Below are 21,990 nucleotides of genomic sequence, written 5' to 3'. Positions count from 1 at the left end.
CGTTCAGTTTGACAAATTAGCATTATGGCGCCTGCCTGAAGTTGTACTCCTACATATTTTACTTTGATTTTTTTGATGATGTATAATTTAATAAAGGAACAGAGCTTAGAGGTAAATTGAAGATTTAGTTATTATTTTTGTTTTGTTGCGTTGAAAAATCATCTGTTTCACAAGTAGTTCTATTCAGATCCCCTAATGTGAACTTTGCCATCAAGTCAACGGGGAATTATCCGGCGAACCTCGATCGTGTCAGAGCTCCAACGAAATCCTGACGCTGCTGACATTTCGCTGCATTACAGTCGAGACAACCGTTTTATGTCCATATGTGACTGTTAATAGTGTGTAAATAAGTAGTTTCGTTGTTTAATGCGGTTTTTAATAAATCATTCGTTACAACATATTACATGAATGGGTTTTATTAATGTTTATCTGCAATTTTTTAAAATATTTAGAAACAAATTCTGAAACGCATTTTTAATTTTATTAACGAGAGCAATCCATTGAAATTTAACGTGTTTCGCATTTCAATTCATGTTGTTTTCCAATAGCTATCGCATTGCATTTTTTGACATATGCGACTGCATATTCACGTTAATTCTAAATTGTTTTCAATAAGTGCGGATTCACGTGTGAAACCAGTAGTATGAACGTTTATATTATTTTCAGTGTATTATTTTAGGGGACTAGCTACAATGGTAAGCACATCGATTTGTTTTAACACCTATTACATAAGCTAACTGATCGAATGTGCCACTGCACTCACTATTGTAAAGCTAGGTTTTGACAAAACGGTCATAAGGATTCCTACGGTTAAATTTTTCAAAGTACAATTTCAAAAACCAAAAATGTTGAATTATTAGTTCTATAAAATTTTCTTTTATTATTGCATCTCATTCGACGCATAATAATCTATTTTTATTTTCTCGCAGGGATGAACAAATATGCCCGGTTCTCAATATAAACATCCCGTTTCGGTCAATCCTCGGACTCCATATGGAGCGGTACAACATGAACATTCTACTGGACGAATCTACTTTGGGCGTGACCGATGCAATAGAAGCCCCTGGACATATCTAACAGCTGCCAAGGACTCTTTCAAGATGAAGAAGTAATATTATATCAAGTAGAAGTCCTAGTCGGTAAAGTTTACCCTGACCGTCGGGATCGAACCCAAATCGAAAGCTAGTATTCCATTTCCAAATTACCATTCTTTCAAGATTTTATAATAATATGTTCAATGACTTTACTTGAATCTTAGCAGGGCTGTTGGCAATGTTCTGGAATCTCGCCATGATTCCTGAAGTCAAAAATCTTAAATCTTTTGAAAAATCTTTTCATTTTACTTTTAAACCTTTCCATCTGCAATAATTTAGAGATTCTATTTGAAATGCTTCAGGAATTCTTTTGCAAATATTTTCCGTTATCGGTTGTGAATACTTCTCGGGATTCCTTCGGGAATTTTTTCGGGACTCGTTCAAGAATCCTTTCAGAATTCATTTGCGAATACTTTTCGAATGCATTTGCAATGGATTTCCGAGATTCCTTTTTTCGAATTTTTCGAGAATCCTTTCAGGATTATTTTGCGTTTCGTGTTTTCAAAACTCCTTCGCGAATCCTTTCAAAATTCCTTTGCGGATTCCTACGCGATATCTTCACGAATCTTTTCGGGAATTCTTTTGTGATTCCTGCATGCATCCTCTCGAAATCACTCTGGGAATCTGTTCGTGAATCCTCTCGGAATTGCTTCGTAAAGCATCCAGCTCCACGAGCCCTTTCGGGAGCCTTCATGAATCCTTTCGACATTCCTTCGCGAATCATTCGGTAACCCTTTCACAATTCTTTTTAGAAGTCCTGCGAGAACATAACTTGCTACTGTATAACGATATATGTAAATAGAATTTAAATAAACATTTTTAAATAATTCTAAAATTTTCAATGTAAACAAAGCAAAGAAAAGAACAAAAAAGAAGAAGAATCATCTAGTACCCATATCTCCATCATATCTAGCAAAAGTCTAGCAGAACTGTGGTACCCAAGTCTAGGAGATATCTCTGCGTTATCTAAGAGAACCGATGTGTCAAATCCCTCTCGGTTTAACCGGTTGAAACGGTCTACTCGTCTAAAATCTGAGGTAGATACCGGTGTAAACGGTTGTTGCATTTGAGGCGGATTTGAGGTCTGATAGGTGCTAGACATCGAAGGAAAATATCTAGGAGACTAATTTTTTTGTCTCAGAGATATCACGGTAGAAGTCTAAAAGATCTTTCCGAGCGGGCAATTGAGTTCTGCCAGGAATATTAAACAAAAGATATTTTATAGTTACTATAGATAAAGATGTCGTCGCTGTCCGGAACATCTTTTGCTGGCGAGGATAGGGGAGCTAAATGTCAAAGAAGGAAAATCCATACGATTTGACAGCTTGGTACCCAACATGTTCCGGACAGCAGAACAAAGGGAACCGAAGCGACAATCTTTAGCTAGTAGCTATAAAATATCTTTTTATTAAACACCCTATTGTTTGCCCCATCGCCAGATCGTAACCAGGATGTCCCGAGCTATAATTTTTTTTCATACTATGCATTTCAATGATGACAGCGGGCTTGATGATGATGACACTGCGCTTAACACCGGCTCGAGTTCTGCAGATGAATACATTAGGATTGACCGATTGAGAGGGGGTGTTGGCGTAGTAGGCAATCGTTTATATAGCCCCTAATTACCATTGAGCTGCAAAGCATACATAGCAACGCTAGGCGACTTGTTAGGAAAAAAAAATATTGTATTTAGATCCAACTTGTAGCTCATACTGATCGGACGCTTCAATAAAACTTGTTACTGTTCTGTTACCTCTGCTTGTTTAAACCCAAATCATTACAAGATTCGTAATTATTGGTTTTCCAGGTGGCTTATTGGGCCTGCGCAAACCTCCTGTCTCGTCGGAGGGCCATCATGTCAGGGCTGTTTAGCGTCCCACCTAACACCAGGACTTGGGCTTGTGCGCTTTGAGCGGCACACGGTCGCTTTGGCGGAGCCTACTTGCAGATACATGCAGCTTTTTATAGTGGTTTAACCGATTCAACACGGATTTTTTTTCGTCGTATTTCAACATAAGTTTTGAACATACTGCTTCAAAAACGGTTGAAAACCATGAAAAAGTAAAAATTTTGGGGAAATATATATTTTTTTCGATCTTCTAGTGCTTCCAAACCTTCCTTGAGTTCAAATCTTGATGATCTACATAAACAACAAAGCGTTTTTCGATGCCTCAATCCTTATTTGAAGTTGGCATTGCTACTTGAGACATAATTAAACTATTTTTTATCAAATCGCAGTGTTACCAAAACATAAACGGTACTCCAAACTATTCTTGAGTTCAGATCTTGGAGGTCTACAAGATCAACAGAGCAGTTCATAGGTTCCCGATCTTGTGTAATAGTTGGAGGAGCCCCATGGAACATTATTACAGTAGTATATACAAAATACAAGACTCCCAGAATATCTACGGTACTCCAAACAATTCTTGAGTTCAGATCTTGGAGGCCTACAAGACCAACAGAGTGATTGATAGGTTCCTGAGCTTGTGTGTTAGTTCTAAAAACCCCATGGGACGTGATTATGTCAATATATAAAAACATCCACATTCCCAGAATATCTACGGTACTCCAAACCTTTCTTGAGTTCAGATCTTGAAGTTCTACAACACCAACAGAGTGATTCATAGGGTCCTGTGCTTGTACGTTAGTCGGAGCAACCCCTTGGGACATCATTACACCAGAATATGCAAATCACAGCATTCCCAGAGTTCCTGTGGTAATCCAAGTCATTCTTGAGTTCAGATACTGGAGGTCTTCAAGACCAACAGAGTGATTCATTGATTTCCGAGCTTGTGTGTTAGCTGGAGAAGCCTCATGGAACATCATTACACCAGTATATACAAAATACAATATTCCCAGAGTATCTACGGTACTCCAAATCATTCTTGAATTCAGATCTTGGGGTCTACAAGACCAACAGAGTGATTCAAAGGCAACGCAGCTTATGTGTTAGTTGTAAAAACCCCATGAGACATCATTACACCAGTATATGAAAATTGAAACATTCCAAGAATATCTACGGTACTCCAAACGATATTTGAGTTCAGATATTGGAGGTCTACGAGGCCAACAGAGTGAATCATAGGATCCTGAGCGTGTGTATACAAATATATAGTATATACAAATATACCAAGTATATACAAATCATAACATTCCCGGAATATTTACGGCGCCATACATGAGTTCAGATATTGGAGGTCTAAAAGACCAACATAGTGATTCATGGATTCTGAAGCTTGTTTGTTAGTTGGAGAACCGTCATGGAACATCATTACACCATTATATAAAAATCTTGTTAGTTGGAATTGCTCAAATGGACATCATTACGTACACAATACGTAAGTACGAAAAAAAACGTGTTATTGTGATCACAAACATCGCATCCACAATTTTTTCGTTCCTTTTATCATCTATAGTGTTATAGAGGGGCCCTCCTTAGCCGTGCGGTAAGACGCGCAGCTACAAAGCATGACCATGCTGAGGGTGGCTGGGTTCGATTCCCGGTGCCGGTCTAGACAATTTTCGGATTGGAAATTGTCTCGACTTCCCTGGGCATAAAAGTATCATCGTGCTAGCCTCATGATATACAAATGCAAAAATGATAACCTGGCTTAGAAACCTCGCAGTTAATAACTGTGGAAGTGCTTAATGAACACTAAGCTGCGAGGCGGCTCTGTCCCAGTGTGGGGATGTAATGCCAATAAGAAGAAGAAGAAGTGTTATAGAATAAAGCTTGGTACCACGGCGTCTCTTGATGACCGGCTGGGCTATACATGTGAATTATTGCTACTCCATAATCGATCAGAATTAGAGTAAGTTGCACCCTGAAGGCGTTGGTACTCTCATACTTACTTGTTTCATACTTATTATACATATTATATATTTTATACGATATGTTTACCCAAGTGTTTCTATACGTATTAAAACCACCAAGGGGTATTATGAGATGACAGTCTAACCAATAAATGAGGATTGCGTACCAAGAACTGAATAAAGCTCGCAATACATTCAATCGACAATATAATTGGTTTCAGTATTGCACGGAAGTGGATGTTACTAAGACTAACATTTATATGTAAGAGTAAAGTAATTTACGTATGAATAATATCACAAAATTTCATTTCATTTCTCCATACTTATCCCAAAATGAATTAAATGTAATAGCTAAATCATGTTGCTAAAAAAAATCTCTCTCTCAGTTCCTCTGCAACCATTTGATGTGATTCTGCGAGATCGTCAACAGAAGGCGTTTCAGTAAAACTTTCGAATCGACATGTTAAGCTCTGGTGCACTGCTGCAAACATGCAGCACACTAGGAGTAAACTTTTTGAAAGCAGTGTACCAAAAGGAATCAATAGTTAAGTTTCTCAATAATAATCTTCTTCATTGAAAAAATATTCAGTAGACTCACAGGTAACAGGTCATTGTATTTTTTTTCGAGAAATGCTCTCATTATTGATGAAATTTGTGTAAGGTGGTTATTCACAAAGTGCGTGACGAATAATAAAAAAAAATTAGAGGTTTATTACAAGAAGTGGCGAAGGGGAGAGGGGTGTTGAAAATAGTAATTGTACGTACTATATCGATCTTCCCTAGATGTCCTTCACCATACAATTTTTTGGCGGTAAATTCATGCTAGACCATAGTACATCTTCTTGTTGATCGATTTGAATATAAAGAATTGAACTCATGGACAATTTGTATTGTCGTACATGTTCAACGAATTCTACAATGTGTCTATAATGGTGTTACGAAGTCCAGTAGAGCTATTCCAACTCATAAAAATAGATGAGATGACGTAGATCTTCATGTTGATCGATTTGAGTATTGAGATCTGTACTAATGGACAGTTTGGAGTGTCGTCGATGTTCAACGAGTTCTGTAATGTATTTATAATGTTTTAATGAAGTCTCATAGAGCTATTCCAACTCATAAAAATAGTGGGGACATCAAAGATCTTCTAGTTGATCAATTTGTAAATAGGGATCTGAGCTTGTTTGGAGTTTGGAGTGTCGTACATGTTCAACGAACTCTGTGGTGTATATCTTACTGTGTACCGAAGTTACGTGGAGCTATTCCATCTCGTAAAAGTAGTTTAGACATCGGAGATCTTCATGTTGATAGTTTTGAATATTAGGATCTGCGCTCAAAGACAGTTTGGAGTGTCGTAGATGTCAAACGAATTCTGTGATGTGTCTATAATGGTGTCACGAAATCCCGTGGAGCTATTCCAACTCATAAAACTAGTGGGGACATCAAAGATCTTCATGTTGATCGATTTGAATATTAAGACCTGTACTCAAGGATAGTTTGGAGTGCCATAGATGTCGAACGAACTCTGGTGTGCCTGTAATGGTGTTACGAGGTATCGCGGAGCTATTCCACCTCATAAAACTAGTGGGGACATCGAGGATCTCTATGTTGATCGATTTGAATATTAGGATCTGATCTCAAGGAGAGTTTGGAGTGTCGTAGATATCGAAAGAATTCTGTGGTGTATCTGTAATGATGTTACGAGGTATCCTGGAGCTATTCCAACTCATAAAACTAGTGGGGACATCGAACACACTTAACTCATTTCACCGTATTCGGTAAATTTTACCGAAATCTCAACAGCAGAACTGTTCGGTAATTTATTTTACAGATTTTTTGTAATTTTTTCCATTGCTCAACTGTCAAAATCACCGAAAATCAGTTAAATTATTTACCGAACAGTTCTGCTGTTGAGATTTCGGTAAAATTTTACCGAATTCGGCGATTTATTTTAAGTGTGAAGACCTGCATGTTGATCGATTTGAACATTGGGATCTGTACTCAAGGATAGTTTGGAGTATCTTAAGTGTCGAACGAATTCTGTGGAGTGTGTAATGGTGTTACGAGGTATCCTTGAGCTATTCCAACTCACAAAACTAGTGGGGACATCGAAGATCTGCATGTTGACCGATATGAATATTAGGATCTGTACTCAAAGAAAGTTTGGAGTGTCGTAGGTGTCGAACTAATTCTGTGGAGTGTCTTTTATGGTGTTACGAGGTATCGCGGAGCTATTCCAACTCATAAAACTAGTGGGGACATCGAAGATCTGCATATTGATCGATTTGAACATTAGGATCTGTACTCAAGGATAGTTTCGAGTGTCGTAGGTGTCGAACTAATTCTGTAGAGTATCTGTTATGGTGTTACGAGGTATCCTGGAGCTATTCCAACTCATAAAACTAGTGGGGACATCGAAGATCTGCATGTTGATCGATTTGAATATTAGGATCTGTACTCAAGGATAGTTTGGAGTGTCGTAGGTGTCGAACTAATTCTGTGGAGTGTCTGTTATGGTGTTACGAGGTATTCTGGAGCTATTCCAACTCATAAAACTAGTGGGGACATCGAAGATCTGCATGTTGATCGATTTGAATATTAGGATCTGTACTCAAGGATAGTTTCGAGTGCCGTAGGTGTCGAACTAATTCTGTGGAGTATCTGTTATGGTGTTACGAGGTATCCTGGAGCTATTCCAACTCATAAAACTAGTGGGGACATCGAAGATCTGCATGTTGATCGATTTGAATATTAGGATCTGTACTCAAGGATAGTTTGGAGTGTCGTAGGTGTCGAACTAATTCTGTGGAGTGTCTTTTATGGTGTTACGAGGTATCCTGGAGCTATTCCAACTCATAAAACTAGTGGGGACATCGAAGATCTGCATATTGATCGATTTGAACATAAGGATCTGTACTCAAGGATAGTTTGGAGTGTCGTAGGTGTCGAACTAATTCTGTGGAGTGTCTGTTATGGTGTTACGAGGTATCCTGGAGCTATTCCAACTCATAAAACTAGTGGGGACATCGAAGATCTGCATGTTGATCGATTTGAATATTAGGATCTGTACTCAAGGATAGTTTGGAGTGTCGTAGGTGTCGAACTAATTCTGTGGAGTGTCTGTTATGGTGTTACGAGGTATCCTGGAGCTATTCCAACTCATAAAACTAGTGGGGACATCGAAGATCTGCATGTTGATCGATTTGAATATTAGGATCTGTACTCAAGGATAGTTTAGAGTGTCGTAGGTGTCGAACTAATTCTGTGGAGTGTCTGTTATGGTGTTACGAGGTATTCTGGAGCTATTCCAACTCATAAAACTAGTGGGGACATCGAAGATCTGCATATTGATCGATTTGAACATAAGGATCTGTACTCAAGGATAGTTTCGAGTGTCGTAGGTGTCGAATTAATTCTGTGGAGTATCTGTTATGGTGTTACGAGGTATCCTGGAGCTATTCCAACTCATAAAACTAGTGGGGACATCGAAGATCTGCATGTTGATCGATTTGAATATTAGGATCTGTACTCAAGGATAGTTTGGAGTGTCGTAGGTGTCGAACTAATTCTGTGGAGTGTCTGTTATGGTGTTACGAGGTATCCTGGAGCTATTCCAACTCATAATTCTGTGGAGTGTCTGTTATGGTGTTACGAGGTGGAGTGTCTGTTATGGTGTTACGAGGTATTCTGGAGCTATTCCAACTCATAAAACTAGTGGGGACATCGAAGATCTGCATGTTGATCGATTTGAATATTAGGATCTGTACTCAAGGATAGTTTGGAGTGTCGTAAGTGTCGAACTAATTCTGTGAGGTGTCTGTTATGGTGTTACGAGGTATCCTGGAGCTATTCCAACTCATAAAACTAGTGGGGACATCGAAGATCTGCATGTTGATCGATTTGAACATTAGGATCTGTACTCAAGGATAGTTTGGAGTGTCGTAGGTGTCGAACTAATTCTGTGGAGTGTCTGTTATGGTGTTACGAGGTATCCTGGAGCTATTCCAACTCATAAAACTAGTGGGGACATCGAAGATCTGCATGTTGATCGATTTGAACATTAGGATCTGTACTCAAGGAGAGTTTGGAGTGTCGTAGATGTCGAACGAATTATGTGGTGTGTCTATAATTATATTACGAGGTATCCTGGAGCTATTCCAACTCATAAAACTAGTGGGGACATCAAAGATCTGCATGTTGATCGATTTGAATATTAGGATCTGTACTCAAGGATAGTTTGGAGTGCCGTAGATGCCGAACGAATTCTGTGGTGTGTCTGTAATGGTGTAATGAAGAACCGTGGAGCTGTCCCAACTCATAAAAATAGTGGGGACATCGTAGATCTTTTTGTTGACCTATTTGAATATTAAGATCTGAGTTCAAGAACTGTTTGGAGTATCTTAGGTATTGAAAAAGATCTGTTATACTGCTGGACAGGTGCGGGATATTATCATAAAGCATTTCAATTTCAATTATTTAATCAGAATGTGGTAAAAAATGGTGTTGATTCCTTAGAACTTCAAAATTAGAACTCAAGGATAGTTTGGATGCTCTAGATCATCCTAGTGACCATAACCTGACCTGGGCAATATTTTTCCTGGATGGAACAGTTAATTTTGAACATTTTTGCTGAAGAAAGCAAGGCTCTATCTCTTAAAACTGATTTTCCACAACTGATTTTCGTCTTGGGTCATATATGACCCATCCGGATTGAATCGGTTAACAGGGCCCACTGTCAAACCCCACCACATCCTAGGCAGGCGCCACAACTCGCAGATGGCCTGGGGAGGGATCGTCAAGCCCTTGGACATAGTCCCTGCTGCCCCCAAATTATTGTTTGATACTTTTTATGATTCCATTAAAAATTCCATTACAATTCGCTGTAATCAAAAAACGATAACTAGAAAAATAGATGTATAATATCATTCTATTCGGGAACTTCGCTAGTCCCCCATTTCGGTTTTCAGCTTGACTAGCGATACCTAACGGTCAAATCGTATGTATTTTTCCTTCATTGACATTTAGATCCCCTATCCTCGCCAGCAAAAGATGTTCCGGACAGCGACGATAGCGACAATCTTTATCTGGTAACTATTGTCGCGCTTATCTTTTTCTAGAATGCTGCGGCGGTCTTACACTCGCAGACTCGACTGCGAAGGTAAACGTCAAGATAGCCGCCGTGTTAAAAGATAGGCAGAATTTTCCCGCTCAAAACAAAACCACGTGCTTTTCGCGAAATAACAGCAGTGTTCGATTGTATTAGTGAGAGGCAACTGGAGTCACTGAGTACATGGAGAGTGTTTATAATGACAAGTGCATACGGTGGGTGAGATTTTCATTGACTCTGTTGTGTTTAGTGACCGTTGCGATTACCTGAGAAGCAATCAGCAGGAAACCGCAGTATTCTATTTCATCTCGAGATGCATAATAAAATATCTTTTGTTTATGCGCAATAAATTGAACTTAAATTTTGGGTTGATTTTATCTGTCCGTGTAGAAACAACGTGCAGATTTTTTTGGGTGTCTGTTCGGTAAAACACTTTCGGTATTATTTTCCGACCTCCACTGAAAATAATCGAAACGCTCGATTAAAGAATTCTTGCACATGAATGTAAATGTATGTCCACTGTTTGATTCAAAAAGTATTTCTCTTCTGATTAAACTGCTTTACCCTTTGAATTCAAGAGCTAAAACACTTGAGAACTCATTCGCCAGTCACTCTCCGATATCAAGTGTGTTGATTATTCAATTAAAGTGGAATACACTTGGTTTCGCCCTACTAGTCAGCAACAGTGACTTCGAAGTGTAAAACACTTTCGATTCGATCGTTTTGGATTTGAGAATAACATGTTTTGCTGGCAACTTCATCAAAGTGAAATCTATACGATCGAAAGTGTTTTACACTTTATTAAATCATGTTCTGTTTTGAAAAAAATGAACTTGCAAATTGTGGCATCAGGCAAAGAACTTGAAGGGCAATCCAAGTTCTCAGTAACAAATTAGGAATCAAAATGTTTCCAGAAGGTAAGTAAAATTGAAATCATAGAAACATATAGATTATTGTGGATATTTGTCTATATATAATGCTGATCATTATTATTATTTCCCCCATGAAAATTCAGATACTACGACCTAACATTAGCCACAATGATAGAGCAGAGGAACATGGCTGGAGTGTATGAGGTATAGATATGATTCACTTGAAAATACAATTTTCATTTTAATAATACTTTTAATATCTCTTTACAGTACGCTACAAATATTCTTCGAAATCTGAGGAATAATCGGTCCGACATCATATCGGAAATGTGTATATTGTTATATGCCAAAAAATTAAATAATAATACATTATTCGACCAAAAAGTTTTTTGTTATGTTATCTGCGATAATATTGATAAGAATAAAAATATCAAAAACATGGAATTGGAACAACTAAAACATTCATTTGCAAAGGTTTTTCTGTTTCAAACAAAGAACAATACTATTTGATTTCAATACCATAGCATTTAAAATACAATGTGGAAAACTGTTGTTATCATGTGTAACAACACTTGTTCCGAAAGTGTTTTGCTGTTGAAACTAATATGTTGCGTGGTGAGTTACTGAAAGTGTTTTACACTCGAGTCTCACGTGTTTGACCAGTAGGGCAAATCAAAGGGCGAAACACTTTATAGTCGCGTGTGTATTTTTTTGCGTGATCCTTTATAACGAAATTGCGCTTTAACGGCGTCGTTGAATGCCATTGTAGTTGTGTGCTCATCCGTCAAAACATAACCTTTTTCCCCCGCCTGTTGCGGCATCCGTCATGATCATCCTTGTTCACCGTTTTTTGTGGCGGCGCATCGTGAACGAGCGCAACGTTTTTCGATTTGCCTGTGAAATACCGTGAAAAATCTTGATTGTTATTCGAAAATTTGACTACCAGTGGCCACAGTTTGGATGCACGATGGCTTCTTTTCTGGAGTATTCGTCAATAAGCTCGGAAGTGAGAGGTGCGATGGTGAGTAGATTTTTGCATTATGACTGGTCCGAGACGCCTTCCACAGTGGGCAACGATGGCATTTTGAGGAGTCTGTATTTGAAAATACTGTAGCCTGTAGTATTTTGTCGTTTTTTATGATCCCTATACAGTTTGTTTAACTGTTCTGCTCTTAAGGTTCTTGGCAGTCTAGAATTGAAATTATTGTTAGCTAAAATAACTATCAGACTACGAGTTAATATTTATTTAATTTTCTATGCATTATCTTCATTGAAAACTAGAAGTGGGTACATTTATGTCGAGTTACTCTTTATCGTGTTACATTAGTCAACTTCTAGCAACAAGTTGTGTTCAAGCAAGGCAGCAAGGTCTAGCTAATTCTTCTTCTTGGCATTACATCCCCACACTGGGACAGAGCCGCCTCGCAGCTTAGTGTTCATTAAGCACTTCCACAGTTATTGACTGCGAGGTTTCTAAGCCAGGTTACCATTTTTGCATTCGTATATCTTGAGGCTAACACGATGATACTTTTATGCCCAGGGAAGTCGAGACAATTTCCAATCCGAACATTGCCTAGACCGGCACCGGGAATCGAACCCAGCCACCTTCAGCATGGTCTTGCTTTGTAGCCGCGCGTGTTACCGCAAGGCTAAGGAGGGCCCCTAGCTAATTACTCTTTAAATTAATAATTGGCTGTTGCGCTCAAAAGTAAGAAACCTGGAAGTTCAAACCAAAAAGTAAGCACAAAGTGGCTTGGCTAAATGCAAGAAAGGCATTATCAGTACTAGATGGATAAACTTATCTATTCACTATTGATATGTATTACCTAAATTTATTGGATTTTTTTAATCCATATTGTCTAAAATTTTCAGGTAAATTTCCTTGCCCTGAAAATAAGGTCGTACAGAATCGCGTAAAACTAAATGAATAAAATTACAAATTACAAAATCACAATTGATCGAAACTATGAATATAATAGTTCGTACCTGTTTCCTTTGCCAAAAAATCGATTAGTTTGTTTTGGCTGGGTACAACTTTGATAGTTTTCTGCTTTGAAATAAACCTTCTCAAGTGAAATAAATAATCAACAATCTACGCCGAATTCGTAGAAAACTGGCAAAAAAAAAACTGCCGACAAAAAAATAAGAATGCCATAGCCGTCGTTTGCCCAACATAACAATCATTTTTTACTTTCTTGACCCCACTGAAACAAATATTGTAAAAGGTTTGCGTAGTCTTTTCAATAAACTTAAACTATTTTGTGCTAATTTATAAAATGCCCATTATGCTATTTTTTGCAGTGTCCCGGAAAGCTGAAGATGACCGACACGGCGATCGTATTCAAGAACGAGAAAACCGGAAAGGTCGAGCAGATTAACGCTTCGGATATTGACCTGATCAACTACCAGAAATTTGTGGGAAACTACGGATTGAGAGTGTTTATGAAGAATGGACTGCTGCACAGATTTATTGGGTTCACGGGAGACGAACAGAAGATTGCGGACTTTGTTAAGAAAAACTACAAGTTGGACATGCTGGAGAAGGAGCTGTCAACTCGAGGCTGGAATTGGGGAACGGTTCACTTCAAGGGCAGTGTGCTGTCATTCGATGTAGAAAGTAAAACCAGCTTTGAGATTCCGCTGAATCACGTTTCTCAGTGTAACAGTGGCAAGAACGAAGTTACGGTGGAGTTTCATCGGAATGATGATGCACCGGTTAACCTTATGGAGATGCGGTTCCACATTCCTACAGCTGAATCGGCTGAAACGGATCCGGTCGAGGCATTCCAGGAGCAGGTCATGAAGCAAGCTTCGGTCATCTCTGCCACTGGCGATGCGATTGCAATCTTCCGAGAGATTCACTGTCTCACGCCCCGTGGTCGCTACGATATCAAGGTGTTCCAGAGCTTCTTCCAGCTGCACGGTAAAACATACGATTTTAAGATTCCCACATCGTCGGTGCTGCGATTGTTCCTGCTTCCGCACAAGGACAACCGGCAGATGTTCTTCGTCATTTCGTTGGACCCGCCGATCAAGCAAGGTCAAACTCGGTACCACTTTTTGGTAACGCTGTTCCAGATGGAAGAGGAAACAAGCATTGAGTTACCGTTCACAGATGAAGAGCTGAAAGAAAAGTATGAGGACAAATTAACCAAAGAGTTGTCCGGTCCGGTGTACGAAGTGTTGGGAAAAATTATGAAGGTGATCAACAACCGAAAGATGACGGGACCGGGAACATTCATTGGGTAAGTTTGAAATGAAGTGGAATTTTAAGGACTTCTGCCACTATTCGATTTGAATTACTGAAAATCTCACTCAAATCAATCCTAACTAACAGCTTTTGTTTTCTAGTAATACGGGAACACCTGCAATAGGTTGTTCGTACAAGGCTGCTGCCGGTTATCTTTACCCTCTGGAGCGTGGTTTTATCTACGTGCACAAACCACCTGTTCACATCCGGTTCGAGGAAATAGCTTCGGTCAACTTTGCCCGTAGTGGTGGTTCCACCAGAAGTTTTGACTTTGAAATCGAACTTAAGGCAGGCACTATCTACACGTTCAGCAGTATCGAGAAGGAGGAGTACGGAAAGCTGTTCGATTTTATCTCATCGAAGAAATTGCATGTGAAGAACACCGGCAAGGACGGCAAGAACAACTACAAGGAAGACTTTGCCGACTCGGATAACGAAGGAGAACCGGATGCCTATCTGGCGCGCGTCAAGGCCGAAGCTAAGGAACGTGACGACGATGACGATGGAAGCGATTCGGATGAATCGACCGATGAGGACTTTAATCCGAACCAGCAGGAATCCGATGTTGCAGATGAATTCGATTCGAATGTGGAATCCACTTCGGAGGACTCCGACGAGGATGGTGGCGGTAGCGGTTCCGACGATGGGGCCAAGAAAAAGGAGAAAAAGAAAGAAAAGAAGGAGAAAAAGGAGCGAAAGGAACGCAAAGAAAAGAAAGAACGTAAGGAGAAGAAACCTAAGAAATCGAAAACGGGCGGTCCGAAGCGTCCTGCGACGGCCTTCATGATGTGGCTGAACGCCAGCCGGGAGACCATCAAGAAGGACAATCCGGGCATTTCGGTAACGGAAATTGCTAAGAAGGGTGGTGAAATGTGGAAGGAAATGAAGGACAAATCCGAGTGGGAGGGAAAAGCAGCAAAGGCCAAGGAAGAGTACGCTGAAGCGCTGGCTGCTTACAAGGCTTCCGGAGGTGGTGGTAGCGACGACGAAGGCGGCAAAGGCAAGGCCGCCAAAAGGAAGAAGGAAGTGTCCACGCCGAAGAAGTCTTCAGCTTCGCCGATGAAGGGAAGCGGTTTCAAGAGCAAGGAATACATTTCCGGTGATGATTCGTCCAGCAGCGACGATGAAAATAAGGATACGAAGAAGGCCAAGAAGGGGTCTGGTGATGAGAAAGAGAAGAAGTCCGATAAAAAGGTAAGGTTTTGGCACCTAAAATTGCAGCAAAAAATGATAATATGTTCCTACATTACAGAAATCAAAGAAATCCGACTCAGAAGCAGAATCAGAAGCGTCTGGCAGTGGATCTGAAGAAGAGGAGGATGCGGCAGGCAGTGATTAGGCTGGTTCGCATTTCTCACATAGCAGTTGATTATAAACAGGTCACGTGTCCAACACTAGGTACGTGTCCTACACTCAATTTTATTGATACATCTCCATGAAATGCCGGCACTTCAATTTTGAATGTTTGAATGAATGATCGTTGGAACCGAATCTAAGGATAAGTATTAGACAGGATATTTTCGTTTTACATTGCGATCTTTTTATATTATCGTGTAAGATTATTGATAGGCTAACAATGGCATACCTGTACAAATTCCAAAATGAGTTTAGATCAATAAGCGCATGTATCCGAAATACCTTAAGCTTCGGTCCGGTCCCCTTTAATGAATAAGTTGACGTGCACGGGAGTAATCAACCCTTACAGTTTGTTGTGTAGCTTGCACTGAATGGAACGGAAAAATATACCTACGAGAAAGGCAAAAAACTCACGGGTTGTGTACAAGACACGTCCGCTCGACGAAAACTACGTAAAACAGTTGATTGAGGAATGCAGTGATGGAATGCAGGAATGCAGTGATCATCATGTATAAATATTCTAACATAATTCATTCGATTATCTATGTCACTGGTTTAGAACAAAATTTACGTAACTTTAAATATGAAAATCAGTTAGCTGTCAAAGCCCATACTATAAACATCTCTCTTGTAGTAGCGCGCTTTGTTATTCATTTATATTCTATTCCTTGGCTCCGTTATTGGTCATCCTGGGGAAATCTTCCCGCGGTAAGCCCGCGACCGGCACTGGTGAGGATGCTGGGCCGGTGGGAAAAGTTAATATTGTTATTCGCAAGAATTACGAGAAAAACAAATTGCGCATAACCTCATCACAACAAATCGACACAATGTTGGGAAACTCGTTAGTGGTTCCTGAAGACTCACATCGTACCCGAACTAACTCCGGAAATATCGACCTGGGGTTGATACAATCGCAACCCGTGCCACCTACATGCAACCCATCATCTTCTACCCACCAACCGGTGTTTAATGTGCCGACCAGTAACTCGTTTCAATCGTTGTCTGAGTCTTTGGACAACATGGACACAGCTGCAAACGATGTGTCATCCGTTCGTGGCACCATAAATCACAGTGCTAGTTCTAGGAAAATACGTTGCCCACCGATATTCGTTTACGACAAAACGGTTACAGAGCTGAATCAACTGTTGATCGCAGCAAACATTAGTCAAGAAGATTACCTTCTCCGAATTGGAAAAGGTAGCACACAAATCACCATCAAAACAAAACCTCACTTTGTGGCAGCTGTGGAATAGTTACGCTCCAGCAACGTACAATTTTACACCCACGGAACGAGTGACGAACTACCCGACAAATTCGTTCTTTCTGGTCTCCCGAGATATGACATCGTAGAACTAATTGCCGAACTGCGGGTTAACAACATTGTCCCATCTGACGTCATGCTGCCCTCTGCGTCGAGTACTGGCGATATCGCTGCCTACTTGCTACAACTTCCAAAAGGGTCTGTAAAGCTCCAAACGCTCCAGAAAACGAAATCATTATTCAATGTGATCGTGTACTGGCGTTTCTACACTCGGAAGAAGATCGACGCTGTACAGTGCTTCAGATGTCAACAATATGGACATGGTATGCGAAACTGCAACCTGCAAGCGAAATGTGTCAAGTGCGGAGAACTCCACCAAGCGAAAGAATGCCAAATCCCTGCAAAAGCAGACGATGAATCAGTGACGAAAGACAAAATTAAATGTGCAAACTGTAGTCAAAATCACACCGCCAACTTCAGAGGGTGTCCAACACGCTTGCTGTATCTGAAGAAGCTTGAGGAGGGAAAAAATCGAACCACTGTGGGCCGAAAGACCAGAATTGTACAATCCCAAAATGATAGGTTGCCGACCCAGCAACACAATGTGCAACAATTGCCTAGTGAAACCGTTAAACGTATCCGCGCCTACGCAAGTGTGACTGCTAATAGTCAACCCACGGTAACAGGGAAGAAACATGTGGAGCATGATCTTTTCTCTGTGGAGGAGTTTGTGATGCTCGCACGTGAGCTCTTTACAAGGCTGTCAAATTGCCAAACGAAAGCAGCACAATTTTCAGTTCTCTCCGAACTCGCACTGAAACACATCTACAATGTCTAATCATAATACCATCAAAGTCCTGAATTGGAACAGTCGTTCCCTACAGAATTTTTCCATTTCGTTGAATTTCACGATATCGACGTTTAAGTAGTAACCGAAACTTGGTTACATAGTAGGAACTCCATGTACCACCCAAGATACATGGCAATTCACATTGATCGCCAAACACGAACGCAGACCGTGGTGGAGGCGTAGCTATCCTTATTAAAAGAGAACTCTACTACAGTCAACTGGATCTCTCGACTACGACTATTGAGGCCGTAGGAATCACAATTAACACCGCTGTGTCGTCACTAAACATTGTGACAGCCTACTATTTGCTATTATCCCGGATCGAATAAAATGCAACACCTACACCAGTTTAGGCGCGACATACGAATGTTAACATCTTGGGATGTGCCGTTCTTCATTGTTGGAGATTTCAACGCTCGGCACATGATGTGGAATTGTGCCAGTGCAAATAAAGCGGGTAGAATTCTCTTCCAGGAGTACATGTCATCGGATTTCTATATCAACTATCCAGAGTCTTCAACACGCCACCCACCAGGGAGAGGAAGGTCATCAACACTAGATCTCACCCTGTCGAACAATCTAATCCAAATGTCAGTCCCGATTGTCCATACCGAACTGTCGTCGGATCATCTTCCAGTTACCTTCAACATAACCATCGACACTCCAATGGTGCCTCCAGGTCGCAGTTCTCGGTGCTACAACCAAGCAAATTGGAGTCTTTTCTCCAGGACGATCAACGAGAATATCGACCTGAATTCTCAGCTTATCAACAACCTAGATACCCACGACAAAATAGACGAAGCCATCAATCTGTTTGAAAATATCATCCTCCGTGCTGAAGACGCAAGCGTACCGGAAATAACAATCGTTCCTCAATCGAATCAATAAATCTGCTGATCCGACTGAGAAACGTAAGACGACGTCAGTACTTACACACTCGAGACCCGTTGCTAGGGACAATTGTGTCTCAGCTCAATAACACCATTCGTACTAAATGCGCGGAGCACCGATTCAAGAATTTTGGAGACATGCTGCAAACGTTGGACAACGGTTGCCAAAAATTCTGGAAGCTGAGCAAAAATCTCCGCAATAACGTGAAGCACAGCCCTCCCTTGAAAGTTGATGGCAGCCTGCTAGTAACACCTGCACAGAAAGCTGAAGCATTAGCTGCTACCTTCGCCGCAGCACACAACAATCCACTGAATGGTGATTCCGCGACGACAGCAGAAGTGAATGGAACAATTGCAAGAATATCTGACAGCGACAGCGTTATTGAACCTAATGTGCTTGTTAGACCAAAAGAAGTGAAATCCATAATCAGTGCCATGAAAACAAAAAAAGCTCCCGGTCTCGATAAAATCAGGAACGTACTACTAAAACATCTTCCTGGAAAAGGGCTTATTCTATTAACAAAGATCCTCAACACGTGTCTCAAGCTATGCTACTTTCCAGTGAAATGGAAACATGCATCGGTTATTGCGATTCCAAAAGCAAACAAAGACATCACTTTACCTGGAAACTATCGCCCAATCAACTTATTGAGTGGTCCCAGCAAAATATTGGAAAGGGTGGTCTTATCCAGATTGAACCGTCATTTGGAAACCGATGTTATTGTTTCACACGAACAATTCGGATTCAGAAAAGGACACTCTACTGCTCATGAACTAGTCCGAATCAAAAAAGAAATCCAACAAAATCTTTCTGCTGGTAGGTCAACCGGAATGGTGCTTTTGGATGTGGAGAAAGCCTACGATTCAGTCTGGTAGCAGGCAGTTGTGTACAAACTGCATCAATCTAATTGTCCACTATATATCGTAAAAGTAGTCCATTCGTTCTTGTCCTCCAGAACATTCGCAGTTGCGGTCAGTGGCTCACTATCTACTACACACCGGATTCCATTCGGTGTTCCACAAGGTTCCGTCTTGAGTCCTACCTTGTACAATATATTCACAGCTGATTTAAAAGTAGACGGAGTAGTGTATGCATTTTTCGCAGATGACACAGCATACCTTGCTTCGGATAAAGATCCCGAAATAATTGTGACCAAACTACAGAATGCACAAAACAGCCTTGAGGAGTTTCAACGCAAGTGGAGGATTAAGATCAATGCCACCAAAACCCAGACTATCTTTTGACGTAGGACTTACGTCTCTCTTTACTATACCGGGTGTCATTGCAAAATATTCAAATCGACCGCGTTACGCTGCGCTGTGTTGAAAGATTTTAAACGTTAATAGCGTTCGTCTCAGTGGACGAATTTCTGCGGTAAGCCCTCAATCGACAGATTTCAAGTATGCCTTTCATGTCCATGCCTGATAAGACCCGAAAAACTTGTTTCAATAGGCATGAAACTGTTTTCAATGAAAAACATTGAGATCAAGGGAACCTATAAATATGGGCACCGCATAATTCTTGCATCGTTCATTATCCATTACCACGTTCTGATTGGTGCAGACACCAGCGAATGAACAGCCGCTGGGTCTGCCGAGAAGCCATAAAATAGCGCAACTCGATTTTTTCCTTTAATTCTGACGGGGACAAGCGAAGCAACCGCATCATCGATTGAACAGCCCTCACACCTTTTAGCAGGGAATGAAGTCATCGATGCCACCATCATCAGCCGAAACCTAGCCAGTACAGCAGCAGTCCACCCTACAGACCCGACAAAGCAGCAATGCTGAGCAGATACCGGCAGCAGCAGCAGAGTCGAGCCGAGACCGGCCGGCATCGGTGATGAGCCGAGACAGGCTGAAGAAAAGCCACATGATGCAGCATGAAACAGATGCAGCAAAAAACAAACGGTTCTTCAGAGAGCCAATGATAGAGATCAATATCAAAGCTTTCAATTCCCTTCGGGATAGAAATTGCAGGGTTGTTACGGAGATCCTGAAATATTTTCCGCGCCAAATCCGCGCCGACTAAAATCAAATCCACGCCATTTCCTCGCGACATGAAAATCCATTCTGTGCCAAATCCGCGCGACCCAAAACTAAATTCTAAGCAAATACACGTTAAATATCAATGCAATATTGGCATTGATAAAAATATGTAGAAAAACATTGTTTGATACTGACCGCACACAAGGCGAACGTGGCTGAATGATCGTCCCTTGTTATGAATACTAAATCTTATCACCCGGAATCCCATGTCCGTTTGTTTCCTTCCTTCTACTACTAACAATGTTGTCTCAGAAAAGAACACCCTACTTCCCACCTGAACTGCAACTGTATCAAGCGAAAAGTCCCGTTAAGAAATAGACGTCAGCAGCGAGCAACAAGCGTAAAAAAGAAGAAGCCCTTCTCGAACGCGTTGATGATGATGACGCTTTGGCTGACAAAGAAGCGGGATACAAGACACTAGCTGATTGGCCCACCAATTGGGAAGCAGAGAAGATTCAAAATTAAGTAGTATAAAAGAAAAGTGCATTCGCTCGCAGAGCATTCAGTCTTTTTTATACCATCACTAGAAATTCGCGGTTATTTGAAAAGATCGTTTTCTTACTTTTTGCACTTAGCCGAAGCAAACAGCCCACAGTGGGAATAAAAGGGCCCGTAACAGTACTTATTTAGATGCCGCTATTTTAGAGGTCCGGAAAAGACCCATTCTTATGTAAAAAAATCCGAGGAATCGATTGGTGATATTTTCACTGCAGACAAACCATAGGAAAGGGCCCATTTTGCCCGATTTTCCCCAAAATACACCATAAAAACGAATTATTGAACGGAAAATCTTATTTGCCGCTCTCGGAGAGGACTCAAATATTACTCAAATGTTGATAGAATATTGGTGAAATGGATTGCATTGAATTCTGTGCGTGACATAACTCAAAATTAGCCTATTTTGCCCGATTCTCCCCTAAACTCATGATTTAGGAAATAAAAGCTTCTGGAAAGTAATTTCTCGCGTTTAAAATGATCTTTGCTGGTGCAAATCCATTCAAAATACATGCAGACAGATATATTCTAATCGTTTCGTGATTAAAGATTTACGAAATAGTCTATTTTGCCCGATTTTCCCCAAAATACACCATAGAAACGAATTATTCAACGGAAAATCTTATTTGCCGCTCCCGAAAAGTACTCAAATATTACTCAAATGTTGATAGAATATTGGTGAAATGGATTGCATTGAATTCTGTGCGTGACATAACTCATAATTAGCCTATTTTGCCCGATTCTCCCCTAAACTCATGATTTAGAAAATAAAAGCTTCTGGAAAGTAATTTCTCGCGTTTAAAATGATCTTTGCTGGTGCAAATCTATTCAAAATACATGCAGACGGACATATTCTAATCGTTTCGTGATTAAAGATTTACGAAATAGTCTATTTTGCCCGATTTTCCCCAAAATACACCATAAAAACGAATTATTCAACGGAAAATCGTCTT

General features: G+C 40.5%; 1 protein-coding gene across 1 annotated transcript; it reads left to right on the top strand.

Moving 5' to 3' along the window:
• Positions 1–11,698: 11,698 nt before the first annotated feature.
• LOC134225923 (FACT complex subunit Ssrp1) lies at positions 11,699–15,738 on the top strand. Its single transcript, XM_062706363.1, has 4 exons — positions 11,699–11,907; positions 13,188–14,131; positions 14,238–15,330; positions 15,389–15,738. The coding sequence occupies exons 1-4, from the start codon at positions 11,854–11,856 to the stop codon at positions 15,473–15,475; spliced, it is 2,178 nt and encodes a 725-aa protein (XP_062562347.1). The 5' UTR covers positions 11,699–11,853; the 3' UTR covers positions 15,476–15,738.
• Positions 15,739–21,990: the final 6,252 nt, after the last annotated feature.

The sequence above is a fragment of the Armigeres subalbatus genome, chromosome 3 (genome assembly GCF_024139115.2).
Source record: "Armigeres subalbatus isolate Guangzhou_Male chromosome 3, GZ_Asu_2, whole genome shotgun sequence".
NCBI classification, from domain to species: domain Eukaryota; kingdom Metazoa; phylum Arthropoda; class Insecta; order Diptera; family Culicidae; genus Armigeres; species Armigeres subalbatus.
The sequence above is the reverse complement of the archived record's forward strand: the minus strand, read 5'-3'. Positions and strand labels throughout refer to the sequence as shown.